The sequence below is a fragment of the Crotalus tigris genome, unplaced genomic scaffold (assembly GCF_016545835.1).
Source record: "Crotalus tigris isolate CLP2741 ecotype Arizona unplaced genomic scaffold, ASM1654583v1 scf7180000018323.1251302, whole genome shotgun sequence".
NCBI lineage: Eukaryota > Metazoa > Chordata > Lepidosauria > Squamata > Viperidae > Crotalus > Crotalus tigris.
In genome coordinates, this window is record NW_024096943.1 from 460757 (window position 1) to 475420 (window position 14664).

At 36.5% G+C, this 14664-nt stretch overlaps 1 protein-coding gene across 1 annotated transcript; it reads left to right on the forward strand.

Moving 5' to 3' along the window:
* Window positions 1-205: 205 nt before the first annotated feature.
* Window positions 206-11797, forward strand: LOC120311166 (hepatic lectin-like). The gene is made up of 6 exons (XM_039350355.1): window positions 206-298; window positions 2769-2873; window positions 5026-5058; window positions 5792-5943; window positions 8645-8757; window positions 11283-11797. Exons 1-6 carry the CDS (start codon window positions 211-213, stop codon window positions 11416-11418), a joined length of 627 nt encoding a protein of 208 aa, XP_039206289.1. The 5' UTR covers window positions 206-210; the 3' UTR covers window positions 11419-11797.
* The last annotated feature ends 2867 nt before the right edge of the window (window positions 11798-14664 follow it).

The window sequence follows — 14664 nt, forward strand, 5'->3', positions numbered from 1 at the left end:
GAGTTAGAAACCCATATTTATCCCAGCTAACAGCTCAAGATCTTGCTTCAGGCTTCTTGACAGGACCTGCCCAGTAAGAGCCTAATTCCAAGCAAATTTCCTATGACATTTCTAAGAAGCAGCAATGAATGAGGGGGAGTGTATGTATTATATTTAAGTTCCTCAATTCAAGCTAATAAAAACCCATCGCAATCATAAGCTCAGTGCACAATGATTCCCATCGATGACTGCGAACAGCAAATGAAAGATCAAGAATATTTAACAGAAACCAGAACAAACATGCCAGCAAGAACAATTGGTAAATACTTATTATTGATTCAGCTTAATGGTAGGGGAAAGACTAAGAATTTGTTTAGCATAACGGATTTGCTCCATATTAGCTGTGTCTGCCTGGGTTAAGAGGAGATGCAATGTCATATTTATCATAAAACTCAGATAACAGTAGAGTTAGAGAGGGCTTGCTCTAATTGAAATAGTTCCAGGATCATTTGGGATGAACTAAATGTTAGAGTTAGCCTCCCACAATTCTGTAGTGTCTTTATCCTCAATTTATTTCTGGGTGGTTTTTCAGAATATCAGGACATTCTGAAAAACTAGTTTCTCCTGGTTGGATCAAGGCATTCCTGGTTGTCTGTTTTCAGCTCACAGGGGTGTCTACTCTCAGTTGGAGTGTGAGTGCACAAGTCTTTTAATCTCAAAATATCTTTCTGTCCCAGAGTAAGGGGCTCTGAAAAATTGTGTTCTTCTCATTCTTTTCTTCATAGGTTCATTAACTTTGAAGTTACATTATTTTTTTTGTTTATAATTGCATTGAAGCTTTCAATAAACATAGCAATAACTAATGCAAACTAAGCTAGAAGAAAACAAGAAAAGTTCAAAAGGTACAGAAAAAGAATAGAAAAGTAGAAGTAGAAAAGACAATGAAGGAGAATATTTGTAGCTCAGGGTTGAAATGAGGGGTCCGTGCTTTCTGATCTTGCTTGTTTTCTTGCAGACATACTAGCGCTGATGATGTTACCTAGTTTGGTAATGAAATGTCTGCAAGAAAACAAGCAAGCTCAGAGAGCACCAAGGACCCCTCAGAAAAGACAATATTAAAGAAGTGCCTCCCAACCCTCATCATGTCATGCATAAGCTATTATGCTAACTTTCCACCCTCTTTCAAAGTTATAAATTAAAAAAAAAAAAAACCCTCTTCTTCCCATAGCCTAGCCTTTATCTATATGCAATCCAGAAATCATCTTTTCAATCCTAGTTCAACAAAAAGTCCTTTAGGAGTTACCAGAAATACCAAACAAATATTTTATCCTTTATCAAATAGTCCACTTTTATATTCCATTTTTGCTTTGCACAACCTTAACCTTTAAATCATTCTTATGGCATCACAGGATCTGGTCTTTTATCACTTTTTGGCATTTAAAAGAAATCTTCAAAGTTTTTACCAGGCTTCTTTGTAAATCTCATAAAGGGGCATCATCCAGGATTTCTTGTCGCAGCTGTTCCATGTCCAGATCCTTTTCTTGATTTGTCTTTTGCATTCCCGTGTTTCTAATCTCAATTTTGTTGTTCTCCATCAGGTAAAAGTTTCTTAAAGTTTTTCTCATCAACTTCTAAAGTTTATCCGTTGAAATGTGTATCTGCGATATTAGCTATTAATATGTCAGCCCATATTTTTTAAAAAAATCTCCTTAAGATAAGAAAAAGTTATAGCCAAGCTTAGTTATTTTATCGCTTTTTTGTCTGGTCCTTTAGTTCCCTGTACTGTCCAGTTGCAGCCTTAATCAAGCCTCATTTCCTAATATGGGTTTGGTTTCCTTTCAGTCATTTCCCATCAGTATATTATTTAATTATATACTTTTTTTTTCAAATCTTACAGCAAAAATATAGTCAATATTTCAAATCTCCCAATCCATTTAAAACATTCTTACATCAACATCCTCTTTTTTCTCCCCTTTTCCAACTGCAAATTATTTTAAATTCTTTTTAATATTTTAAATTTAAAATTTCTGAAATCTGAAGAAGGCAAAACTCATCAGCTATCAGATTAAGCTCACTGCTTTGAAAGTCTCAAGAATCCATAAAATTTTAACAAATAGTGAATTTAAATTTAAAAGATAAACAAACAGTGGTGAAACAGAATTATTCTGTCTATATTACATCATTCTATGCCTATAATTTCAATACTTTTTTATACAGAGAATACAGTAGGTGATTAAAATGTGGCATTCGTGATATTTTGGACATGTTTCCTCTTTATTTTATTAATTTGTATAAAGGAGCATAAACCTGACTAATTTGGATTAACTTTCTGAGTCAGAGAAAAATTAAAAGATTCTAACATATGCCCTGTATTTAAGATTAGTAATATAATTCTCCAGGAGTCAAACTTTTCAGCCAGAAAATATTACTTTGGTGGCATCACTGCTCAGCATAGAGCTACGTCTGATCTTTTAAAAAGAAAAAAAAGAGCTCTGAATAAATACTGATGTATTCTTTCATTATTGCTGGATTATTTATGTTTTGCTATATGTATCTGCTATATACAAAACTACACTATTGACTATTACTATGGGAAATGCAACAAGACTACATAGCCAGGTGTGCACGCATTCCTAACATTAGAAATATTACTAGAACACTATAGAGCATTGTCTATCCAATGGTTTTATTACATAAGGAGTTAATACTGCAAAGAATTTTCATGCAAGATTCTAATTTGTTCTCTCTCTCTCCCTCTCCCTCTCTCATTTTTTCTTCTCTCTCTCAAGACAGATTTATCCCACAATGGAAATGGACATCTACTATAATTTATGTGCTTCTGGCCATTTCTTACCTGCTGATCATCATATTGTTCGGGCTTGTGGCATCCCAGGGTAAATCAGCTATTTTGACTTCTGACATACTGTATGGGTTCAGGACACAATGTCGTAGAAAGTGGCTTTAAAACTTTCTCAAAATCTTAGTATTCTAGAAAAAACAAGTTACTGAACCCACAAAACATACATTAATTTCCAGCTGACTTGGTACAATATAGCGCTATGTGCATTGAGAGACAAAATATAAGTATCAGCTTTATAGTTAATTGCCGTACTTTACAATCCAGCACTGTCTTTAAGATTAAGTTATAAATCATGGTTTGCTGAACAAGCAGAGAAAGTCATGCAGGTAAGTAAAATAATCAGGTTGATTTAGGTTTTTACAGTTTTGCTTTCATTTCTTCATTTTTTTCTGTCCCACAATGGGACCAAAAAACAAGCCAGAAATAAGCCAAAATTCTGTGTTCAGACAAGGGACTTATAAATCAATTGTTGTAGAGATTTTATTTCCTGGCCAGAAAAAAATGCAATGCAAAGAATTAGTCTGCAGATGGATGAAAAAAGGGTGAAAAGAGAGAAAGAGAAAGAAAAAAGAAGTAACTTCCCTCTTCACCCCACCAGGCTAAAATCCATTTTAGAAGTTTTATCACCCTCTCTAAATAAAGCATAATCTCTTTCCTTCCCATGACTCATCCTTTAAGTAAAGAAATCAAAGTTCAAATGTTATGTCAATCAATCTTTGTCAGCAAAAGTCCAGTAAGAGTAACCAGATATAACTATTTTCTTCTTTTAACTCTAGTCAAACAAGCTAATCTTATAAACCTTCCCTGAGTTTATAATTATTCTTTTATCCTTTTATTTAAAAAGTCCCAGTGGTAGTTGCTCATCATCTGTGTTTCTAAGTAAAAATCCTTCAGAAGCATAATAGATTTCTTTTGTATTAATAAGTAAATCTATCCTTTTGTTAGACACTTCTAAAGAAAGGTCTTTCCAAATTTTAGCAGAGCTCTTTTGTAATTCCAGAAGGGAAAAAAAATCTAAATCAGTTTCCTGATTTAATATCTGTTCATGTCATTTAGGGAGTAACTCATCCATCAGATCCACTTGAATTATATTTAAATATCCTTCAAATTAATTTAATAGACACCCATTGCAGCTCCTTCTTGTGTTACCACTTTATTAGACCATGCTCCATCAGTTTTATCAAGCATTTGATCCGTTCTGTCCAAAAGCTTGACTGAATGGTATTCAAAAATTTGCACTAAGGATTTCTGCTCCATTAGTGCCCAGCCTTCAAGGTCTCCTTACCATTAATCATCCCCCTCAAAGCAATCTCCATTTTTTCAAATGGGAAAATATCTTCCAAATAATTCAAAACTGTAATTTAAAATCTCTCTGGTCCCTTAATCCATTGTTAACTTTCAAAAATCCTTGTACTAAGCATCCTTTTGCTGAATAGTCTAAAAAAATATCATATGCACACCATTGTCTTTTAAGGAGGTGAAAACTCATCTAACAAATATAATACTTGCAGACTGAAGGATCTTAATCTCTCCAATATACAAAACTTTTTTTAAAAATCCTCAGAAGTGATTAAATATATGTAGGGATCAGTCAAGTTTAATGTCCATATGGGCTACCTTGCAAGTATGCTTGATGTAAGCACCAACTTCAGCCTTCCACTCATGCGCCAGTCATAAGAATGACAGTTTCCATGGTTTATTTATGAAGAGTCCATAGTTGTAGATGATCTCAACAATCTCTCCTTTGTTTTGGAGAAATTAACACCAACTCAGATTCAGCATCCGGTCACAATTCCCCTCACAAAATCTGCTAGCTAGCAGAAGCCAGCAAGGCATCAGCTCTCCATGTGCCCTGAAAGGCACAAATATATTAACGGAGGAGGAGGAGGAGGAGGAAGAGAGAGAGAGAGAGAGAGAGAGAGAGAGAGAGAGAGAGAGAGAGAGAGGGAGGGAGGGAGGGAGGGAGGGAGGGAGGGAGGGAGAGGGAGAGGGAGAGGGAGAGAGAGAGATTGTAATTTGTGAAGGATACTTTTCTTTGAGGCTTGAAACATATGATATAGAATTCTAATCTTACAAAGCTAACTCCAGGTCTAGATTTTTTTCAGAGTGCTTAAGATCCCTTTGAATATGGTATTTTTATTGCTTCTCAACTTGTAATATTATTGTGTACAATTCTATTCTTATAGAAAGGAGCAAGTGGGACCAACATCTAGAAAACCGTAAGTCATCTTCAAGAAATGTACAAGCTCCAGGACCTAATTGTTGGGTGCGGGGCGTACTGATTGAAGTAGATCCCAATAGAGCCCACAATGGAGCTCTTTAGGACAATAAATATCAATAGGCTGTATTTTCCACGCAGGATTATACTCTAGCACCTCAGTTTTAAACAAGTAATTTCTTTGCATACCATGTGATCCCAGAAAACGTGTCAAACACAGTAAGCCTTCTAAGCCTCTGTACAAGAGTCCATTGAGGAAACACAGTTACTGTCTTGAAAATCAAATTCCACCATAAAATCTGCTTTTCACAGTAAGTTATTATTAGGTATGGAAGGGATCTTGGAGGTCCTCTAATGACTAATCCAACTGCTTGCCCAGGGCAATAATTTCTTTCCACTACAATTGTGGCTCAGATATCTCTAAGACAATTGTGTTTCCTTCTTCTAAATTCTAACATGGTCTCTTCCTCTTTTCAATACACTAAATAATTCACTGAGACTAGGTTTATTCCCATGAGTTTTTCCAGAGGGGAACACTCAATCCACTCACTGTGTTCCACTGTAGAACCCTCCCCGTTCCCAGCTGATCATATCCTTCTTAGTTTTCTGCTTTTCTACTGCAGGAAAACTACATGCTTCCAAAATTCCAGTGTAGTGTAGCATACATCTAGACCAAAACTTCTGGCAACCAAACTGGAAAAGTTCTTTTATTATTATTATTTTTCCTTTGCCAGTGTACCCATGTGGAGCCAAAAGCAGAGAATGGAAATATTTTGATGGTGCATGTTACTTCTTCTCCTTCACACAAGTTATTTGGCACACAGCAAAGAGTAAGTGTGAAGAAGAGAATTCAGAATTGGTAGTCATTACCAATCAGTATGAACAGGTAAGAATCCTAGTATTTATTTGGGAGAAGATATAGGCTTAAAAGTTGCTACCAACTCCTGACTACCCATAACTATTTGAGAGGGAACATGTCCCTACCCACTATTTCTCTGTTACAAGTTACTGCCTTTTTTACCCCTTGATTTTTGAAAGACAATCTAGTGCCTTTTTTTTTCCTCCTTGATTTTTGAAAGACAATTTACTCTAGGGTAAAAAAGCAACTAGGAGTTGATCGACATTGAACACATTATGCAGGTAAAATATGCTTAGATATGTCCTCTGGTACATTTTCGAACAAAGCAAGCTAATCTGTAAAAAGTACTCCTCATTATTTTGGTACATCAGCATATTCATTAAAGCCGGATATTTGTTTTTCTTTTTGGAGAGCAGATTGCAGGATCTAGATATTGCACTACTGAATTTTGCCATGTCACCAAAAAAGCAGCATCCACCTACGTCATTTGGAAGGCTCATCGGCCTTTCTTTATAAAAATAACAAAACTGTTCAAACAAAGCCTTTCCCCTCAAAGATGTACACCTCTTGAAATTCTAGTCCTGCCCCTTGCAGTGATAGCATGAAACCACCACTTTGCCCACCATGATCCTGGTGTAACCACAAACAAGAACAACCAAAAGGTTGTCAGCCTCTACGATAAACAGCAATCATAACTATCAACTATTAAGTGGATGCTATAATATTAGGTTATCCATGAAGAAATGTCGCTGTGGATTCTAGTTAGGGATATAATCATGGGACATGCCCAATCAGCTCATTATGATTTATTTCTGTCACAAGAGAGACCATATCTTTTATATGTTCCTATTGCCTATCTACACAGAGATTTACACTCATGGCACACCATACTGATACAAAGCGATATTACAAGTCTAACAGAACTAAGAATCATCAAAAGCTAAGATAGGTGACATGGGGATAATTTGAGATGAAATAAAAATGTCTGGTAATCTTAACTTTAAAAGAAGCATGAATCCGTATAAGATAGAAGTGGGCCACCTTTTCTTCATTTGGAATTTGCCTTTTAGTCCCAAGGAGGAAATGGAGTATATCTACATGGGGCAACTGTCTTCCCAAGAGAAAGCTATTTTGACCTGCTGTCTTGATCTAAACTTGGGACAGAAAGTCCTCTCTGATATTGCAAATTACATTTCCCAAGATTCTTTGAGGAAGGCAAGGAAATTAGATCCAAAGCTCCTACAAAGTTGCAGTGTCAATAGGGGTCTGCAGAGCTGAGCAATGTTTCCAGCGTATGTATGGAAAACCACACTAGACCTCGGTTTTAAGCTTAACTTCATAGTAGAGAAATCCACTAAGAATCTACGATTTGTGTTGTTAGTTTTAATTCACTATGGGCCAATTTCCTCTTTGAAAGGAACTCTTGTTTATCCCTCCATTCTGATCCTGCCTTTCATATTGTGTAAGAGAAAAGCTAACTTGAAAGTTTTGTGGCTGCCACTCACTTAGAGAAACAAGCCAGGGTGAAACTGAATTTTCTTTTTCTCACTTCCCTATACTATCATATTGGCTTGGGAAATAACAAGCAGTTCAATTTATTTATTTTCATGTATTTCAAAATTGTATAAGATCACCCAGCTCTGTAAGGCCTGGGTAGCATACAGTAAAAATAATCGTTCAAGACAATCCAAATAAACAAACAAAAAAGACTTAAGATTTTCAAGGGGTGGGATGTTTTCTTTTTCTCTGAGTGATGTGAGGGTGAGATTTTCAGAAGGGGCAGCAATTTACTTGCTCATATTATTTGTGAGTTGATGGAAATAAAGACAATCACAGATTGCCTTCCACTGCTTTTGATGCTTGTGGAATAAAAAGAGAGGTGGTATAGAAATGTCCATTTAATGACATTGCTGGCTCTGGTTTTCAATCCAGCATGCCTACAGAAGTAATCCTCTAGCTATGATTCATGCAAAGGTGCAATGGGCAGCTACCACAGTAGCAAGAATAGGAACATATTCCTCCAGATCTGACTGAACCACCACTCTCAACAAGCCGGCTAATGTGGCCCATGGTGAAGGATGCTGTGAATTATATTCACAACATATGGACACCCACAAATTCCCACTTGTAAATGATACATGATGCTAAAAAAAAATGTGACCGAACTCCATGGAAGAAGATTGTTGGTTGATGTAGATCCTTATATTTTGTTTCATAAGACACACTAATATATTTCAGTGCACCATCTATAATTAAGGCTGCTATACTAAAATATTCCAGAGAAATGGCTCCTCCCTAAAAAAATAGAAAAGAAAGGTGGGGTTCTTCCATGGTCTTTTTACATAGGAAAGAAACATAGAACTGATGGTGGGAAAAGTCAAGAAAATTGCAATTGGAAGATGATGTTTGTCAAAGGACCTTATTAAATGCTACAAATGAGGCAGATCAATTTCATAAACAAAGCTTTAACCGGATGGTCTCTTACACATACATATCAGAGTCATGATCATTGAATTAACCAAAACATATTTTTTAACCAAAACATATTTTTGGAATAAGCACTTTAGAAAGGCCTTGTAACATATGACTATAGTTAATTATTATGAATACAGGTATAAGAGTTCTTCCAGATCAATTCAAGTTAATTATTTTGGCACATTGTTGTTGTTGCTGCTGCTGCTGTTATAACTTTGATTCCTTCTTACTTCTCCAACTTTTGGCACCCTAGAATTTCCTTGAGACTGAAGCCAGGGGTCAGCGCTTCTGGATTGGACTCAGTGATCACAATACTGAAGGGCAATGGAGATGGGTTGATAACACAGACTACAGAACCAGCTTCAAGTAAGACAAGCCAATGCAGTGCAGTTTTCACATCCTACCATTAGTCATTTCCTGAATTTTCCATCCTGAAAAAGCAGAAACGGGAGTTTCATGTAGCTCCTTTCATATTAAAAGTATTCAACATTCTAGCTTAAACCAATATTTCTCAAACTTGGTTACTTTAAGATGTGTGGACTTCAATTCACAGAATTCCTCAGGCAAAATGCTGGAACTCCTAGAATTCTCCACCCAGAATGCTGGCTGGGGAATTCTGGGAGTTGAATTCCACACATCTTAAAGTGATTAAGGTTGAGAAATACTGCCCTAAATTAACAGACGTGAACTCTGCCACCAAATCTAAACTTTCTTAATGCTTGGGAGAAAAGACTAATATAAGATTTTGTTGGTATCTTAAGCATTCCTTCTTAGCCAAGCCTCTTCATATTCTTTGTTCACTATGATGCAGGAATAGAGAATCTGTTCCTTCATAATATTATTAAACTACAACCCAGAGCAAGCCCAACAAAAAAAGGAGGAAAAAAACTGCATGTAGTATAGCAGAGAAGCTTTTCTAAAGTTAGAAGAATAAGGAGGCCAAGTCCCTGTTGGCACAAAGGAAAATTGTCTTTGTTTGGGTTGCCTAGACATTGTATATTACACAATTCTATATTGCATTGAATATTATTTTAATTCACCTTCCAGTTTTCTTCCTCACATCTTCCATTTAACACACATAAAACAGATAAAGAGTGAACTTTACTTGCCCAGACCTTTTCCATAAGATATCCCTATAAAATATCTGACTGTTACTTATGGTAATTTCATGACTTTCAAGTACAATATTGACCAATATAGTATCGACAAATAACTGGCAGAATTAAGGAACCAAGATAACATTTATTTTTTAACCGTACTCTCAGTCAGTAATACATTAGGGAACCACTGGGGGGGGGGGAAATACAGTCATCCTTTAAAACAATATATAGTTGATCTACTTGAAGTGACTGTTCAGTGAGATCTTCCAAATGAGGGTAACTTCCATATACTCATGCAAGATGACCCTGTTGGTCACATGACTTCAAAACTGAATACTTACAGTTATGAGCAATTTAAGCCAGTGCTCTTGACTATCTTGTTTATTTCCTGAGACCGTATCAGAGCAGTGCTTGGCATAAGATTAAAGGAGATCATGTACAGAATTGCCAGCATGCTACCAGTAAGCATTTAATAGGCAATGGAGAGTAGTCAGGAAGAGCAAATACTGATTGGCTGGAAGTTCTATGTGCATTCTAGACACTTGCAAGTATATAAACATGCCCATGCTTATAAGATTCCTAATGTCTGAAAATAGCCAAAGCAGCTCTGATGCATTTGGCTTGGAAAGATGGTGAGAAGAAAAAGCTGGTCATTTAACAATGGTTTTAAATAGCAAATGTGTCTCCTACAAGATGGCCTCACTGGTGAAGAGGATTAGTTGACCAGTTGATCACTAGAAGCAACCATAGCTGCTGTCTCTCCTCCATGTTTTCACTTATTCTTTCTAATCAGAGTAAGAACATAATGAAGTTTCTTCCACTTGCCCTGTTCTCCTCTTTCAAGAAGATGTTCAGTTTGAGGTCAGAGCAAATGTAAATACATAAGTAACAGTGAGGAAGAATTGCTGAGACTTTTTTAGGATGGAACACAATAAGCACATTCTAAAAAGCCAATAAAACCTGGAATTCACCCTCTCATTCATCATTACTATCCTTGTTGCTCATTCATTGCATCTATTTTGTCAACCACCTTCCCTTTCACTGCTAGCTCACCTAAGATGAACAAACAGTGTTATCAAGGAGAACATGAAGACTCAGGTAGCTGGCAGTGGGCTTCTACTGAGCCTTGGCTATTGACAAGAAGTCAATAATGTCAACCATTAGGGATATACTTATTCATGAGCAAGAAATGGTATGAAGAAAGTTATGAAGACAGCAAATGTGGCAGACAGTGGCCATCCCAAATGATTTGAATGAGATAATTTGCATTAAATCCCCAAGAAGCAGCCAAAGATGTGATTACATATGAAAAAGTCTTTAGATAATAGCCTCCAGATGTTGCTGAATTGTAATTCAGATGTTGCTGAATTATAATTCCTAATATACCTCAATATTAATTATGATGGCTAGTACCATTGGCATTTGTAAATCCAGAAGAGCACTATTTCTATGTTCTTGCGTAAATACTAAGAGTCAGGTGAAGAAACAGCCTTCTCTATAGATGAGATGACAATGATATAAGATGCAGGGCATGGTGTACAGATAGATATTGTGTTAATATTAAACCAGTCCCAATCTGGCAGATACCCTGCTGAGCTTTGAAAGCCTACATATGCTTCCTGAAGTTTCATACTGGAAAACCGTGGGATATACATGACTGACCCAAAACCATCACTGGAAAAGTAAGATCTTCTGCGTTATACTTGGCAGACAGAAGATGATATGAGTGGAAAGGAATGGCATCTCTTTCTGAATTTTTCTCAGACTAATTTGACTATCTTCCTTCTTTAGGAATTGGTTAGAAGGTGAACCCAATGACAACAGCAATAATGAAGATTGCGGCGAGCTCTATGAGGCTGGAAAATGGAACGATGTAGCCTGTAATACAAAAAAATTTTATGTGTGCAAAAAACCTTTGCCTCCCTGAAAAATCATGGGCGAAAAGAATTGAAGGAGAAGGAAATCACTTACTTTGGAATCCCAATTATTCTGGATTGCTGGAATGAAACTGTATATTAACACACACACACACACACCAAAAAAAAAACAACAACAGCCAAATCAATACCCTCTTATAGGAAAAAAAGAGATCTTTAAATTGGTTGGCAAAAAAACAAAATTATTTTCCAATTTGAAAAATATTTGTCAATGAGTTTGTTTCAATTCTTAAGAAAGGCCTATTCTAGATCAAGAGTTGAGTTGTTGGATTCCTATAGGTGCTTCCATCATCTGCCATAACATGAAAACCCATGTATATGTGGTGCCTCCGATATCAAATATATTGCTCATATTTTCTTGACTGTCAACTGTATGCTTCTCTTATGTGTAGATATTTAACATCCCTTGTGGGCCACAGAGGAACAGAAACCATGTGTTATGAGATTTTTTTTTTTTTAGCATTTTTACCCAGTTTGAAAATAGTTAACAAAAGGACAGGGAGCCAACCCTCCATAATAAAAACTGTTCAATAAATAGCTCTGTTTGATTAATCAGAATGCCCACCTCCAGGGAGACATGGTCAAGCTCTAAATGGAGAACTGCCTTGGGTACAGAAGACAATACCCAAAGATTGATCTCAAAAAAAAAAAAAAATCTTCCATCTATGTGATATAAAAGTCTTGCTGCTGTTATTATGTATAAAAGTAAAGTCCCAGGTTTTTTTTCAATCTCTTTGTCCATCAAACCTAGTTGTACAATCTGGTTTCGATTGTACATTTATTTTAAGATTTCTCTGAATTCTGGTCCCAGTATTTCTTAGCTTTCTTACATGTCCACTTAAATTAGTTCAGTGTAAGTAGTCCTAGAAAATTTTATTTAATTTTTTCTTATTAAAACGCCTAAACACAAATCCTACCTGAGCACAATTTACTTCCAAATAAACATAGCTAGGATTGCTTCCTTAACACAACAGATTACTGATTTGAATGTGATGCTATGCTCAGGTTTTCATTGTACTTCAAAGAAGTACAAACAATCCTTTGCCTGACAGTTTGATAACAGATCAACAGAATTGGGAGGGACCTTGGAGATCTTCTAGTCCAACCCCCTGCTCAGGCAGGAAACCTATACCAGTGTCAAACTGCCGGCCCACAGGCCGGATGCGTCATGCCAAAACCACACCCACCCCATTGCTGGCAATGGAAAAAAAGTTGTGATATGTCACGTGAGATTACGAGTATGACACACCTGCCCTATACCATTTCAGACAATCTTATTTGGATTTTTAGTTAGATGGGAGGAATCTTTATATGTGGAGGCCTGAAAATCATACTGGACTTGTATAGCTATTTTCCAGTGGAAAACATTGAGCCCTGAGGGACTTACTGTATGCATTTCTTTATTTAATGAGATGAAATGTTGTAACTGATATTCACACTAAAAATTCGCATTTCAACATATGGTGGTGGTTTTTAAATTGTCTGACCCAATTAACCTTTTCCCAGTCTTGTATAATTTCATTATCCTCACAAAAAAATAAGAATCTGTTCTTTTACACAAACATATTAACAGCAGCCCCAAAGGGGATCCATGAGTCACAAACAAGCAACTACAAATTGCTCCATTACCTCTAGGATATGCCCAATTAACCCCTTTGGGGAGAATTATTTCCTGTTTAAGAATTGCTAACATATGAATATAGAACTTTTATTCATTAGAGGTATTTTTCCTGGAAGGTAAACCTTTTATTGTTGTTGTTTTCTACTACAACCCCCACATACAAACACACACAACTCCATGTTTCTCAATTACCTGAAATAATAATATAAAAAAAAAACATAAGTGAATTTAGGAAATACCATCAGGTTTATGGTGGATAACATATCTAACAGTGCCCTGAAATTATTCAAAATTCTCAACCAGGAATTGGAAAACAAGACAGCGGAGTTTAAAACCCTTTCTCCTGTTAGTTTCACCTCTTGGTGATAGACACATTTCATCTCTTAGGGCTTTCTGAGCTTGGTTGTTTTCTTGCAGGCATTTCATTACCACACTAGACAACATGATCAGTGCACTTCATCAGCTCTCTTACTTTCAGAGAGCACCATCACACTTTCTTGCATACCTGCAGTACTTCTGGGTGTGTTAGTATTTAGATATACATAGTTGAAAGAAAACAAGCCTTCTTTGACTTGTTTAGAAATACAGAGAGACACAGCAACCTTTATCTGAGGAAGATACTTCACATCCATGTTATCTTTACTTTTGCTTTCCCTCTAAATCAATGTTTTTCAAATTTGGCAGCTTTAAGATGTTTAAACTTCAACTCCCAGAATTCCCTAGCCAGCATGCTGATTAGGGGATTCTGGGAGCTGAAGTTTATAAATCTTAAAATTGCCAAGTTTGAAAAATTCTGCCGTAAATCTTGGATTAACAGATGCCCAGATGGGTGATTGAATTTCAGCCCAAACATTGAGAAAACATTGCCTTCCCAGCTTGCAAAAGCCCAGAGATCTAGGAGCCGGGTGCTTCTAACATCCAGTTTTAGATTATAAAACTCTCAGAGCTGCTGAAATATTTCCAGAATTCCAAAAAATAGAGTAGAAGTCATTCTAAGTCTAAACAATATTAGAAAATGTCCCAGGGGTGCTTTCTTTCAAATGGCAACTGGACTTTCTTGTTTTGCTCGAAGATGTTTCGCTTCTCATCCAAGAAGCTAGAACCAAAGAAGCTTCTTGGATGAGAAGTGAAACGTCTTCTAGCAAAACAAGAACGTCCAACATGACCTGTACAACTTAGCATCTGCACAGAGGTGCTAAGAGCCGAGGTGGCGCAGCAGTTAGAGTGCAGTACTGCAGGCCATTTTAGCTGACTGTGTTCAGCAGGTCAGCGGTTCAAATCTCACCGGCTCAAGGTTGACTCAGCCTTCCATCCTTCCGAGGTAGGTAAAATGAGGACCCAGATTGTTGGGGGCAATGTAAATATATATATATATATACATTGCTTACTGGTGTACACCGCTTAGAGAGTGCTTGCACTTAAAGCGGTATATAAGTCTTATAAAATAAAATAAAATAAAATAAATAGACAATATCAGAAAACGTTAGTCCTAATTTTTTTTTGTAATACCCAAAAAATGCCTGGGTAAGCATGAGGCCTTCTACCAGTTGAAATAAATACAGATCAAGCTGCTTTTCCAAGGAAGCCTGAAAGGTTAAGTCAAAAGTGCTTAGGT